The sequence below is a fragment of the Cololabis saira genome, chromosome 11 (assembly GCF_033807715.1).
Source record: "Cololabis saira isolate AMF1-May2022 chromosome 11, fColSai1.1, whole genome shotgun sequence".
NCBI classification, from domain to species: Eukaryota; Metazoa; Chordata; class Actinopteri; order Beloniformes; family Belonidae; genus Cololabis; species Cololabis saira.
This window is the reverse complement of record NC_084597.1, coordinates 30155129-30170576: the sequence shown is the minus strand read 5'-3', so window position 1 is coordinate 30170576 and position 15448 is coordinate 30155129. Positions and strand designations below refer to the sequence as shown.

Sequence of the window (15448 nt, the reverse complement as noted above, 5' to 3'; positions counted from 1 at the left end):
TGTGTGATGAGAAATGAAAAAAAGAACCGGCGCCCTCTAGTGGCGGATGTGTCACATGACACGTGGCCACTTCCTGTTCAGCTGAAGGGTGGTGCAGGAAACTACATTTCTACTGCTGGACTGATCGCTCTCATTCAACATGCCGGTGAGTTGATAGCAATTTTAACAAGCATGAACAATTATTGTGTAGGTTTGAGCAAAGTACATTCACAAGAAGCTTCAATAGATGAGAAAAGGGCCGTCAAGTGTACGTGAGCTGTGATGGCGTTTCACTAGCATGACTGGCTAGCCATATTAGCATCCGCCCAAAAATACAACATGTTTGTAGCTGATATGAATTTCCCGTGACTTGAACCCATATACGTTCTAATACAGTATCACACACATTTTAAAACGTGGCCGTGTTGCCGGGGCCGTCTGTAGTACGGATGCCAACGCTGCTACTTGACAGAAATATAGTTGATAAACACTGACAGAAACCTGCATGTGTTGTTTTCAGGCGTATCACTCAAACCTGATGATCCCTGAGACCAGGCTGGTGGGGAACATGGCCCTGCTGCCCCTCAAAACACAGTTCAAGGGCCCTGCCAGGGGAGACGGTGAGGCTTTATGTTTATGCTTCCTTATATGGACATTTGTTGAAGTTTTGATGAACCGAAAATGTGATTTAGTGCGTTGCAGAGTTGAAAGGATACATAAAAAACTATTGCCTGCTTTTCAATACAGCTTTGGGATGTTTGAACTGTTTCCCTGCATGTCTGATTTCACATTTTTAGAAGTAGGACTTAGCAGTACCAAAAAAAGTGCATGTAAAAGAGGAAAACAGGAAATGACGATCTGTACTGACAAACATGACGATGAACTGACTTTGTTCCTTTATTTTATACAGGCATTGATTCCGATATAATTGACGAGGCTATTTACTACTTCAAGGCCAATGTCTTCTTTAAGAACTATGAAATCAAGGTAAGTTATTCAATACATTTATAGAGGAAGTTCAACATTTGTGTTCACAAACATTTCAGTATCTGCTTGACTGGCAAGTGCAATTTTGAGGCTAAAAAACAATGGAAGACTTTCTTAAAGGAAAAACAATCTGGAAATGATTGTATCCTAAATATCAAGACAAGTCCAGGAAATATAAGATATACGGAAAAGTAGGGAAAAAGGTGTATATACCTTACTACTTTGCTTGTTCCTGTGCCTTTCCTCTTTCTCTCCATCTTTTTTTTTCTCACATTGTTCCTCCACATGCCCTGGCTTGCATCTTCCCTTCTTGTCAGGAATGCAGACCTCTCATAGTTGTGCTGGCTTTAAACTGTGCCACATTTTCTTTTCAAACCTGGTGCTCTAGTAGATTGTCACATCAGTGCAGGCAAAACCTTTTTTGTCCTGCATTTTCCAGGTGTTTTTAACCATAGACTATTTGTCTTATTTTCTTCCAGAATGAGGCAGACAGGACACTGATCTACGTCACACTCTACATTTCTGAATGTCTGAAGAGGTTGCAGAAGGTACATTTAACTTAAACCACAGATTTTCTTTTTCATGTGCAATCAGAAGGAAATTGTTTCTTTTTAATACCTTTTCATTTATTTATTTGAAATGTGGTGGTTAATAAATAGATTTAACATGTTGTATGGGCTTATGTGTTGCTCTCTGCAGTGCAGCTCCAGGAGCCAGGGAGAGAAGGAGATGTACACTCTGGGCATCACAAATTTTCCTATCCCTGGAGAACCTGGCTTCCCTCTTAATGCTATGTATCTTAAGCCTACAAACAAGCAGGAGGAAGGTGAGATCACTAACACTTTATCTTTCTACTTCAAGAGGTTTAAAAGAAATCAAGAATGTAAATTGAAACCAATAAAACAAGGCTGCTTTTTGACATCTCATCACACTCCCACTGAACGCAGTCAAACATAGAGGCTCCTCAGACTCGGTATTGTCGTGTTCTGGATTTTCCTTCTCAGTTAGCTGCTTTTACAAGAATGAGCTTATATCACACTTTTTAGCTGAGCAACAATGAGAGCACCAGCATGTCTGCTGCTGTTTCTCTATACATTCAGTGATCTGAACTATATTACATAGACATTAACATGTATTTTTACAAGCATTTCTGTAAGACCATGCAATATAAACCTTAAGAGAACTACAATGAAATTAATTAATGATGTCTTACAACACACTAGTTGTAGTTTTTCCAGTTCTCTGAAGTTTTCATTTTGTACCACTCTGGAGAAAAGCCTTGGAAACAACATGTGCACGTTAAACGCCAGCTTTACTGTCTGTATTGATCAATGGGTTTTGTGTCCTTTGTAAGTCGTGGAGTATGTTTCCTACTTTCTCTGGGGCTTCACTGCTATTTCCGCTAAATTACATGACAACAGTTCTGTGGAGCAGAGATCTGCACAGCTTGCTAAACATTTGGGAAAAGCCTTTTAAAAGGCAACTCACAGAAGCAGCAGAACAGATCAGACTTCTGGTGCTGCACCCACAGTTACTTCAGAAATTACACACACACACACACACACAAATGAGGACTGTGTGAATCATACATTTTGGGACTTTTGACGGTGCTTTTGTTTAAAACATTTTTTAATGGCTCACACATGTCTCAGATCACCTTGGATGTTTGTCCACACTTTTATTTAGTGGTCCACTTCTGACCAGATCATCCTCAGATGTCACTACCAGGTCTGACCATCTTCCCAGAAATCAATTTAATTTGCTTCTTCTCCGAACTGGAACCAACTACTTTAATATGGAAGGATTCCCAGAAGTTATAATAAGTCTAGTATTGTGTACGTTTGGGCTCTAGGTTTCCAGGGCTGTAGAATGTTCGTCTGTCTAATATTTTGTTGCCTGTGTGGTGTCTTTTAACCCACTGTAACTTCAGTGGTGTTGTTTATTAAAGTGCTAAAACTGAGCCTGGATGTCAAATCCTGCTTTTATACTAAATAATTCTACTTGAATATAGTTTAAGCAATGCAAAAGCAACCGTAAATGAATAGTCTTCTGTTATGTCATAGTAGCAGCATTTTCTGATGTGTGTTGCCTATGTGATACATGAACTGTTTTTAGAGACCATGAGGGCGTACCTGCAGCAGATCCGCCAGGAGACAGGCTTGAGGCTCTGTGAACGTGTGTTTGACCCCCAAACAGATAAACCCAGCAAGGTGAGTCAGATTGTCCAAAAATAACAGTATTTAAAGGCACTGATTCATTTTACCAAGCACCTGCATATTATATGGAGATGTTAGTTTCTTTCAACCTTTCTATCACATTTTCTTTAATCACATCAGCTGCCAATCAAAAATATTGCCAGAAGTAGTCCCACAATTCGGGAGGCTTGTCTTAACAGAGGTTTGTCTCTTTTTCAGTGGTGGGTGTGCTTTGTCAAGAAGCAGTTCATGAACAAAAGTTTGTCTGCTCCTGGACAGTGAACCAAAGGGACCCCCGGTGTCAGTTCTGTACTTGCAAGGAGGGTGGATGGAGTTGGGGATGGGAAAGACGGGTCTGCTTTTCTGTTAAGATTTTATACTCTTCAAGAATATTTCTTCATTTGTCTGGATGTTGATTAATTGAGCTGGTGCTTAATTCAATAAAAAATTGTTAAGATTGGAAAGTAATGCAATGTTATTATCGAACATATTTGAATAAAGTTACATCATACATTTAAAAAAAAAATGTGTCAAAACTTTATGCTTTTTTTTTATAACAGCATTTACTGGAAAAGTCGACACAGCTGCATAGATTTTATTCAAAGTGCTGATCTCTTACATCACACTTACATTCCCAGTTTCTAAATATACCGTATGCGATTATAACAATACAAACATTTCTTTGGTTTGTACTCAGATGTATTCCTGTTTAAATCAGTTTGTTTTTCTCTCCCCGGCACATTAAGGCTGAATTACAAGTAAGGAATGAACATTTACAGGGAAGGTGTTAATAGATTTACATTTTTTTTTACTGACAACAAATACTCAAATTGTATAGTAGGTGATAAGTGTAGATGTGGCTCAGTGTGACAGGCTAAAAAGGAAAAAAAAAAGATCTGAACAGCCTGTGTCTAAATAAATGAAGTACATAAGAAAATATAACATTAAAGGAAATAGTTTTATCGAAACAAACAACATGAACACAATATAAATGTATTTGACTGGATAATTCCTTGTTCTTTGACTTAACCCTAATTACTCGGATCAGTGCTTGGGAGTAATCGCGTCAAGGAACTGTGTAGTTCTGGCTGCATGAATGTTGCTTCCATTGAACGATATAACTGTTAGAACTACAAGACAAAAAAAAGTAAGACAGTTTTTGCTAACGTTGGTGATGACTGCACTGAGATAACTCCAAATCCATTTCTAGACTGTTCCGCACAGCATTTCACTTTCAACTTAAAGATTCCTGTGGGATCTTCCATCCATTCTTTCTGCAAGGAACAGCAAACAAAAACAGATGCCACCTGACTCTAAGAAGTCACTCGCGTGTCATGCTGAAGTATTCTAGCCAAAAAATGTACTATTAGTGTGTGATTTGTTTAAGTGAGTTTCATTTATGCACTAGGACTTGAATGAATAACTGCTGGTGCTGCAGGTCTTTATGCAGCAACAAGAAAAAAAAAAGGCAGTCCCCAAACTTTCAGGCACCTGCACAGTGATCAGGGAGGATTTTCTAACCATTTGGATGCCAGATTGGTGTGATGAACCTCATCTTGGGAGGCCTCAATGGATAGTCACGGGGAAAGATTAAATGAGCTTTGAAAAGACCTCCTTCACTGTAAGAAGTTATTGTTAGAAACACCCAAATGCAGAACTCCACAACTGAGAAATGTACATAGATGGATTATAAAATAAAACTGTCACTCACAATAATGTGTCTTCGGGTGCAATTATGACCACCTCCCAATGATGTTCTTATCTATAAGACCAGCAGATAATTCCCATACTGGGTTGTCATTTATTTAAATCCATAAAAAAAATGTTCCAACTATTGATAACATGGGTTTGAGGGAGGGCAACTTCACAAATACCATGATGTATAGTAACAGAAGAAAAAAAAGAGCAGCATTACATGTAAACTTTTGTGACGGTATTCTTTAGAGCAGCGAGCTGTACCATCGTGCCTCATGCCATCCACATGTGTATTTAAACTTCACTGTCAAGTATGTTCAGTTGAAAAAACGTGGTAAGCGTATAGGCCTATTACGACAGCTGAGCAACAACTTCTCTGCTCATCTGTGACTGACGGTGAGATAACTAGTAAACACAGGAGTGTTTAAGTTTGGTGTCAATAGTCCGAGAACTTACCATTTTGTTTACGCAACAGCAATGAACACTTTGTGTAGACTGTTTGTGTGTAGACTGATTCAAACAGGTATGTTGGCCGCGTTTTATCCAGCGCGACTCTGTCCTCTTTGAAGCCCTCAGTTTTTTCTTTTCAGGTAAAACCAGTCACGTTGCACCTGAAATTTCAGGACACAAGATTTCCTCTGCCTTTGCGCTGAATGTATTTATTTTTCTCTCCAAAAAAGCTTTATTCAAACTTTGTCACAAACATAAAATCAAATATGCAAAACAGACATCAGAACCAACATAAATAATGTTTTACAACCAAGAAATGACACGTAAAAATCATTCAGGATCAATCAGAAATACATTTTGAAGATGTAGATCAAACAGAAATACATTTTGAAGATGTAGCAATGCTAGTTTGGCTTTCTTATTTGCAGTGACTTTCTAGTATTTACATATTAATGGAAGTCCATTAAGAAAACGCAGTTTGGGAGAGATATGGAGGTCCTTGCATTATGCATCTGACATTTCTCTTAAAGGAGCATTATATTTATTATGAAGGTCAAAACTTTATCATTACATTCAAACTTGACTATGACATCCTTAGGCCGAATTTTGATAGTGCGTTTAGATTTATCCATGATAAATTTCTCCATATCCGTCCAAAACCCAGATGAGAGAGGACAGTTGCAAAATAGGTGTATTATAGTCTCCGACTCAACTTGGCAAAAGGTACAATTTTACCCGGATCTTAAAACATTGATAGTTTTTTCTTACAAGGATAAATATAGTGCACAATTTTATTTGAAATCTAGTATTGAAAGTCCATGCTTTCCTTCAATTTGTACCAACCAATTGTGTATTCCAGAAAAACCTTCCTTCCTTCCTGAGTAACACACCATATTCAAACTACATTAAACCTTCCTTGTAGGTTATGTTGATTTGAGCATTTCTTGTCCATCAAGTCAAGTCCCCCAACTTTTAGAAAAGGTATTTGTACATTAAATACTTGATGAATACAATGTGCTTTCATTTACTCGACTAACCCTGAAGGAATGACTCTCACGACAGAGACGAACACTTTATATTTCACTGGAAAACACGTAGTTTTCAGGAAGCTCTCATAGCTACAAAAGTTACCAACATCATCAAATAATTCGGCAACAAAGATAATACCTCAATCAATCCAATTTGTTTTATATAAGCTTTTGTTGTTGGTAGTGATATTACCATTATTCCATAATATTTCTTTATGTGGGGAAAAATTGTGTGTATGACATAGTTTCCATGAAAGCAAAGCCTGCTGGTAAAACTTTGAAAGTTTTACTGGTAACTTAGAAACAATAAAGTTGCAAATTAGCAAACATTGTAAGCCACCTACCATTTTAAATATGTTGTGGAATAAAATTACATAAATATTTTGGCATTTCCAAACATTTTCTAATTCATTTTACTTTAAAGGTGTTGTTTAGGTAGAAGAAATGTAAAAGTTCTTTGCCTTTTCAAAATAAAGTATGCCTTTTTTTAGGGGATGATATTTGTTCTTCCAAACAAAGTTTACAAATAAACTGTTCATTTTTTTAACATATTACATCATCAATATAAAGGGAGAGAGCGGGATAAACAAACCTCGATATACCCTCAGCTTTTGACAACAACACCCTACCAAAAATAGAAAGATCCCTTTGCGCTGAATATACTGTATGTTAGAGCCAATTTATATTGTTGTTCTTCCCATTGAATAAGAGGGGTATGTGAATTGTAGTCCCATTTTTGCACTGTAGATGGTGTATGGAGCCCAGGAATAGGTTTATAAAGGTGAGGCTGATCACGGGCAGGTGTGCTGGTTGCCGGTGAGCACACAGTTTTTTGACCGTTTCACTTTGGCTTCGCATGGTTGCAGTTATTTGTTGGTCTGGTTTTACTGATCTCAAGCAAGTTATACAATATAAGTGCATGTAGTTCGTTGGTGACAAAGAAGCTTGTGTGTATACCAATAAATACCCCTTTTTTGAGCATCATAAAGGATGTTTATGGACATTCATTCAAACATCTGCTGCCCAAGGAGACGCGTCATCTGTCATCAGTTTGGGCAAATCAATTCAAGTCACAACACTATCACTAGGACTCCTTTAGGTGTAATGATTGACTCCTTTCCTAGTGGAAACCAAAGCCTGATCCCAGTGAGGCAGAGTACCATATCTGGGGTTCTGGTCAGATTTGACATGTGAAAAGATGTTGCATACACTTGTAATAGTTAAGGTTGTCTGTGTGCGTGCGTCCTTGCACGAGATGTAGTCATTGTAGCTAATTAAGTTAATGAAGCCTAATTTAATTATAATCAGACTTTGACTTTTATAGGTGTTCCTCCTTATGCACCTTTATTAATCTTAGGTGCAGATGCATGAAGGTGCATCATTTCATTTCGTATATATTCTTGTGGTAATGACAAAAACAAAGAGTTTATGATGGGAAGTATATTTCATCTGCTGCTGAAAAGTAGTTTTCTCTCCTCCCTCTCTATTTTCATTTTTTATACCCTTCTGATTCCTTAAAATAATTTCAAATCTAAATCCAAATGTCAATGATCTTGTGACTCAGTATTGTTCCACTGAAATCACTACCGACTTGTACTACACATTATCCTTCGGAAAATGCTCCCAGTGTGGGTTTTAAGCAGGTACAAGTCACTGTCTGAGTGTGGTAAGTATCAACCATTCTCATACTGAAACTCCATCTGGTAAAATCTGCAGGTGCACACTGTCCACAGCAAATCTTATGGACTTGAACTAATTTACTTCTTGACTGACATCGTGGCTCGTGTGTATTGATCTTCTGTGATCTTAAATGCATTTATATCATATATATGTGCAAGCTGCCCGACTACATTTTGAAACTTCCCACTGTGTCCACTAACGTACAAATTGCCGCAGGTTTTTTACTGACTTATTTGTTTGTGCCCAGAGGCACTTGTCATAAATGCATCATAAATGTGCATTGGGGGGTGTTTTATTGCACACTCACAGGTCCTGCTGGTATCCCTACTTAAAGAAAAATAAAAGTTTTCAATCTTCTATATCAACAAACATCCCTGCACGCTACAGAAGCACAACAAAATATTTAAAATAGAATGTGTGTTTGAATCCAAACACATGATGTTGGTTCAAGTGGAACAAGATGTCACAGTAACTCAATCTGCAGCTGCTTGTTTCATCTGACAAACTGCATCCAATCATGTTCATTGTTGCTTGAACATAAGAATCAAACAATTCCAGTGATGGACAAAATTACTTCTATTATGGGTGCAGTCGGTTTGATTCTCTTAATCTGATTTGTTCATCATCCACTTTCACTGGCTTCTCCACATAAAAACATGGTGTATTTGAATCATGACCAAGCTCTCTTCATCAGTCAAATCTGAGAGGTAGCCTGTCTGAATCTTTAGTCACCAATTCTAAAAGGTATCAGTGTAATCTTTTCATTCCACAAGCTAAAGGTCCGTTGTCATGCTGTGTGATAGCTTAGTCTATATCTAAGCTACATGTGTCATACTATTCTAATGTTTCAAATTCCAATGTTTTTTTTTCAGTTTTTCCATCACTTTGGGCTCTTTGGCCTTCATCTATTTATTTGCTTCAAACTGTGAGATGTGCAGAGCACCAAAGTGTTTACAAATTGCAACATTAAATGGTGCTGTAAGCAAAATGCAGATTAAAAAGTGCTGTCAAAACATTTATCTTTTTCCAATAAAACAATAAAAGAAGACAAACACACAACCATAGGCTCCAGGGGAAGGAGGGTCACAGGATCTAATTTATAACCAAATACAATGGGGCTTTGGGGAAATGTGGACCTTAACTTTGAGCAATAACAATATGTCTGGCATGAAACAGGAGCTGTACAAAGTGTATATGCATGAAGGTCTCATTTCTGTGAAGTAATGATGCTATTAAACGTTGTATCATTAGTCTATGATGTAAGACGTTAATGTAAAAAATGCTGCCTGCAGTTTTCTATCTGTGTTTGTGATCAAAGGCTGCAGCAAAGCCAGCAGGAGAGAGATGGAGAATCCTGGCTAGTGGTTAATAGAAGGCAATATGTTGCATTGATTAGAGGTGTCTTATTGCTTTTCTGAGGTGAAAACCGCAATGATGAATGCTACTGATACTTTTGAAACTGAAAACAATTTAGCTGTTTATTCTTAATTACTTGGGAAGTACTTTGAAGGAGATGATTAGACTCTTGTAACATTGGTTTACAAGTAGCCTACCCACAACCTGTGGTTCAAGTACACTTACAGTGCCTTGCGAAAGTATTTGGCCCCCTTGAACTTTGTGACCTTTTGCCACATTTTTGGCTTCAAACATAAAGATATAAAACTGCAATTTCTTGTGAAAAATCAACAACAAGTGGGACACAATCATGAAGTGGAACAAAATGTATTGGATATTTCTAACTTTTTTAACAAATAAAAAACTGAAAAAGTGGGGATGCAAAATTATTCAGCCCCTTTACTTTCAGTGCAGCAAACTCTGTCCAGAAGTTCAGTGAGGATCTCTGAATGATCCCGTGTTGACCTAAATGACTAATGATGATAAATGGAATCCACCAGTGTGTAATCACGTCTCCGTATAAATGCACCTGCACTGTGATCGTCTCAGAGGTCCGTTTAAAGTGCAGAGAGCATCATGAAGAACAAGGAACACACCAGGCAGGTCCCAGATACTGTTGTGGAGAAGTTTAAAGCTGGATTTGGATACAAAAAGATTTCCCAAGCTTTTAAACATCCCAAGGAGCACTGTGCAAGCGATAATATTGAAATGGAAGGAGTATCAGACCACTGCAAATCTACCAAGACCTGGTCGTCCCTCTACACTTTCAGCTCATACAAGGAGAAGACTGATCAGAGATGCAGCCAAGAGGCCCATGATCACTCTGGATGAACTGCAGGGGTCAGAGGTCACCTACAGCTGAGGTGGGAGACTCTATCCATACGACAACAATCAGTCGTATACTGCACAATTCTGGCCTTTATGGAAGACTGGCAAGAAGAAAGCCATTTCTTAAAGATATCCATACAAATTGTCGTTTAAAGTTTGCCACAAGCCGCCTGGGAGACACAAACATGTGGAAGAAGGTGCTCTGGTCAGATCAGACCAAAATCAAACTTTTTGGCAACAATGCAAGACGTTATGTTTGGCGTAAAAGCAACACAGCTCATCACCTTCAACACACCATCCCCACTGTCAAACATGGTGGTGGCAGCATCATGGTTTGGGCCTGCTTTTCTTCAGCAGGGACAGGGAAGATGGTTAAAATTGATGGGAAGATGGATGGAGCCAAATACAGGACCATTCTGGAAGAAAACCTGATGGAGTCTGCAAAAGACCTGAGACTGGGACGGAGATTTGTCTTCCAACAAGACAATGATCCAATTTTTCAGTTTTTTATTTGTTAAAAAAGTTTGAAATATCCAATATCCAAAATCCATCATTCCAATTCATGATTGTGTCCCACTTGTTGTTGATTCTTCACAAAAAATGACAGTTTTATATCTTTATGTTTGAAGCCTGAAATGTGGCAAAAGGTCACAAAGTTCAAGGGGGCCAAATACTTTTGCAAGGCACTGTATACAACTTTAAAACTCTAAACTCTAAAACTTTAAAAGTGTATTTTTACCAACAATTTCAAAGACAGGATAAGAAAAAAGACAAAAGAAGGGTAAGCTAGTAGAGCTCATATATTATTAATTTAATCCGTGTTTATTTTAGTCCCATTTGAGGATTGATTGACAGGTTGAATGAGGATTGTGGTTTCAATCTGCTGGGGATCTTAAATATGGTTTCGGTATGAGACATCCTACACAGACAACTTCTATCTGTTTATGGTCCCACAGTTTCTTTTTTCTGTACTCTTTTCACTTTGCTAGTTAAAAAGAGTTTGCCTGACACGCGAACACCCAGCTCTCTGAACTCTGTGGGCATCACTGTGTCTTCAAATGTTGAAAGGGATATAAGCCAACTACAAGTTGAGCCTTTAGGCATCTCTGCTTAAGAAAATACTCCAGATGGACTAGCACATGCTGATTCAAGCACTTCCAAAGCACTTGGATCAGCATGTGCTGGTGCACCTGAAATTCCTGAAAATATCCTCAAAGCTAGAGTATACACAGCCATCACAGAGAGGTGAAGCCCTCATCATCTTTACCACTGGAAGGCTCAGCCTCTCAGGGATATTGCTCTTAAATCCAGCCATGTTAGGGACCTTTTGCCAACAAACTATATATGAACAAAATGGTTCCTGGTTTTATTCGGATCAGGGGTTCAGAGTTGACATTTTTGCTTTGTGCCTGTGTGAGGTCCCTTTGCCTTTTCCTCTTAAAGTTAGGCAAATTGATAATTATAGTTTGAATGCACGGTTGTCTGTTTGCACTGTGATTAATTCAATTCAATATACATTATTATCCCACTTTCCAGAAATTTCCATCCATCCATCCATTATCTATACCCGCTTTATCCTTTGCAGGGTCACGGGGGTCTGCTGGAGCCTATCCCAGCTAATTTTCAGGCGAGAGGCAGGGGTTACACCCTGGACAGGTCACCAGTCCATCACAGGGCCACATACATACACACAACCAGACATACTCACAATCACACCTACGGGCAATTTAGAATGATGAATTAACCTACTACGCATGTGTCGAGGTGACGCAGGATGCAATGCAGTCCGATGTTGACTGCGTCATCCACCGACCTGTTCGGTGGCTCAGCACCAGCCGTTCAAAGGATTTCATGACCACAGATGTCAGGGCGACAGACCTGTAGTCATTTGCGCTTTATGACATGGTGCACGTTCCTGCTGGAAGTAGCCATCAGAAGATACACTGTGGTCATAAAGGCATGGACATTGTCAGCAACAATACTCAGGTAGACTGTGTTGTTGACACGATGCTCAATTGGTACTAGGTATGTTCGATTAATCGATTTTAAATCGTAATCGCGATTATGTAATTAGAACGATGTTAAAACGTGAAACTCGTAAAATCGATTTTTCCCTTTATTTTTTTTTTTATTATTTTTTTTTTTTTTTTTACCTTGTCTGCACACATATTAATGATTAATACCATATTAATGATTGATGGAAATACCTCTCAATACCTGCGACAAGTGCCCCATGGGAGAGGCTCTTTAGTGTAGGAGGGGGCGTTGTAACATGCCACCGGGCATCCCTCAAGCCAGATGCGGTAGACCGGCTCGTGTTCCTTGCAAAAAACTTGCAAATGTGAACAGCAAATGTAATGACTGACATTACACACCTCTACCTCCTTCATGGGTTGCATTATTATTTAGCATGCAAAGACCCAGTTTAGTTTAATTAGAAAATGTCTTGTTTTATTTAATTGGAAATATAACTTACTGTATGTTTGCAAGTGCTGATTTGCTGATTATCTTTTTTCAGAGATAAAACTTTTTATTTTATTATATTTTTTAAAACTTTTTTTCAACTTATTTTACAGAGTTTTGCACTTTATTCATTCATTTTTGGTTTAATAAAAGCAAAGTTTGCACTTAAAGCCCAATGGGGCAAATGTTCAATAAAAAAACAGCATATTTGAAATCATTTCTTTGCCTTTTGTCAATTCATAAAATAATCGTAATCGTAATCGAAAATTGGATTTTGAGAGAAAAAAATCGAGATTTTATTTTTGGGCAAAATCGAACAGCCCTAATTGGTACTAATGGGCGCAAAGTGTGCCTGGAAAATATCTCCCACAGCATTACACCACCACCACCAGCCTGAACCCTGGATACAGGGCAGGATGGATCCATACTTTCATGTTTTTGATGCCAAATATGCTGCTGTATCCCATCCACCTCAAGGTTCGACGTGTTGTGCGTTCAGAGATGCTTTTCTGCATACCTCGGTTGTAACAACTGGTTATTTGAGTTATTGTTGCCTTTCTATCAAAGCGAACCAGTCTGACCTCTAGCATCAACAACGTATTTGCACCCACAGAACTGCTGCTCACTGGATATTTTAGCTTTTTTGGACCGTTCTCTGTAAACCCTGGAGAAGGTTGTGGGTGAAAATCCCCAGTCGATCAGCAGTTTCTGAAATACTCAGACCAGCCCGTCTGGCACCGACAACCATGCCAGGTTCAAAGTCACTTAAATCACCTTTCTTCCCGATTCTGATGCTCGGTTTGCACTGCAGATCATTTTGACCATGTCTACATGCCTAAATCCATTGAGTGGTTGCCATGTGATTGGCTGATTAGAAATTTGCATTAACGAGCAGTTGGACAGGTGTACCTAATAAAGTGGCTCATGAGTGTAATTGTGTCCTTTTTTGTTGAATGCCTGTGGCCAAATTTTATTTCTGAAAGTGGATATTTAATATTTAACCGATGAAAATAATAGGAGCTGTTGACTAAACTTTGTGCTGAAAATCTACTAACTGCACCCTACCTCCACCTTTAAGTGCCACAGGTGGAGGCACTACACACAATAGAGTTAAATATAAATTGTAATGATGTAATTGTAACTTCTTCAGCTTTGAAAATACATCTTTTTTTTTTTTTACTTTATATTACCTTTGAATTAGAACTTTGGGACAAAACAAACTGCACAGAACAGTAGTAATATGATTCAGTGTAGTGTAAAATGATTTTGAAATCACTGCGCTCTCCCTTTTTTCATTTAAATATTTCCCTTATTTAACTCCCATCATGTGTTGCTTGGCTTTTCCCCATGTACCCCATGTCCATAAACATGTTATCAATGTCAGGTTAATTGATGACTCTTAATGGCCCATAGGAGTGGGTGTGTATCATTGGTTGTCCATATGTGGCCCTCAATGGACCTACGATCTCTCCCAGGTGTACCCCTGCCTTTTGCCAAAAGAGATCGGCTGGGATAGGCTCCAGTACATCCCTGAATAGGAAATAAATCGTATAGGGGAAGGATGGATGGACCTGCTGTGTTACTGTATCGGTTTGGTGTTTGGAACCCCAGAATGCAGAGACAGAAACAAAGCCAGTTTTAACGTGTTTATTGGTAAACACTGCGTTCCCAAAAACGGAGAACGAGGCAGGTGAAGGTGGCGGAGGACAGGGCTGAGCACGGGTAGACGCTGAAGCACACGCAGAGTGATCAGGCACGGCAGAGAGGCACCCCGGTATCTGCACAAAATCCCAGGAATGATTAAGAGTGAAGACTGTAGACAAAAGTCACTAGTAACTGAAGCCACTACCATACCAGTTGCAACGGAATAATCTGGCACAGGTGTGGTGTCTTGGCCAGGCTTTATAGATTGTCTGGGATGAGGACCAGGTGTGCCTTGTTGAGCATGCCAGCCTGACCACGCCCTCCGCTGCACATGCTGCCAGGGAGAGAGAAAGGGGTGGAGGGAAAAAGGAAAACAGAGCCTTCCAAAAATAAACCAAACACCAACAAAATGTAGCCATGACATGCTGGCTGCACATCCCAAAAGAACAAAAAAACTAAATAAATGGATAAGTCAGGTTTTACCAGTTTGTAATGTTAACATCCCATCTCACAATGATTCTGTCATCAATTATACTGAACAATGAAGTATTTTATCATTTTGTCAAATTTTTCCTGCAAAAATAACGCGTAACTGTACAGGATCATCAGTGTTGCAATTTTTCTTGCAAAATCCGTCACACCTTCTTTGTTGGAGACATGTCAGGAGTACCAGCCACTCCAAGACCAGAGGCAAGCAGAGAGCCTCTGGACAAGGATGACATGCAGTGGTATATGTGGATGTTGTACCGTTTGAAGTATTTCCCAGGTATAATCCCTTGGAATTAATGAATGATGATCTGCGATCTAAATCGGAGATCACAGGTGTCTGGCTTAGGCTTTGGCTTTGCTCTGTATGGATTGAAACTCCAGAGTCCTCCTTCAAATAGAAAATACATAATAAACTATGTAAAAAAGAATAAGTAAAATTATGCAAATTATTTCTTTGAATATTTATTTTTAATCAAGATAGATAGATAGATAGATAGATAGATAGATAGATAGATAGATAGATAGATAGATAGATAGATAGATAGATAGATAGATAGATAGATAGATAGATAGATAGATAGATAGATAGATAGATAGATAGATAGATAGATAGAT

The 15448-nt window shown here is 38.7% G+C and overlaps 1 protein-coding gene across 1 annotated transcript; it reads left to right on the top strand.

The window, feature by feature from the left end:
- The first annotated feature begins 43 nt into the window (after window positions 1-43).
- Window positions 44-3681, top strand: arpc3 (actin related protein 2/3 complex, subunit 3). Its single transcript, XM_061733435.1, has 7 exons — window positions 44-145; window positions 500-599; window positions 890-966; window positions 1446-1514; window positions 1666-1792; window positions 3082-3176; window positions 3381-3681. Exons 1-7 carry the CDS (start codon window positions 140-142, stop codon window positions 3441-3443), a joined length of 537 nt encoding a protein of 178 aa, XP_061589419.1. The 5' UTR covers window positions 44-139; the 3' UTR covers window positions 3444-3681.
- The last annotated feature ends 11767 nt before the right edge of the window (window positions 3682-15448 follow it).

Excerpts from the sequence above, each read along its gene's own strand:
- arpc3 (XM_061733435.1), top strand. Across the intron at positions 600-889 it reads GGGCCCTGCCAGGGGAGACG|GCATTGATTCCGATATAATT; the intron begins GTGAGGCTTTAT and ends TATTTTATACAG. Across the intron at positions 3,177-3,380 it reads AAACAGATAAACCCAGCAAG|TGGTGGGTGTGCTTTGTCAA; the intron begins GTGAGTCAGATT and ends TCTCTTTTTCAG.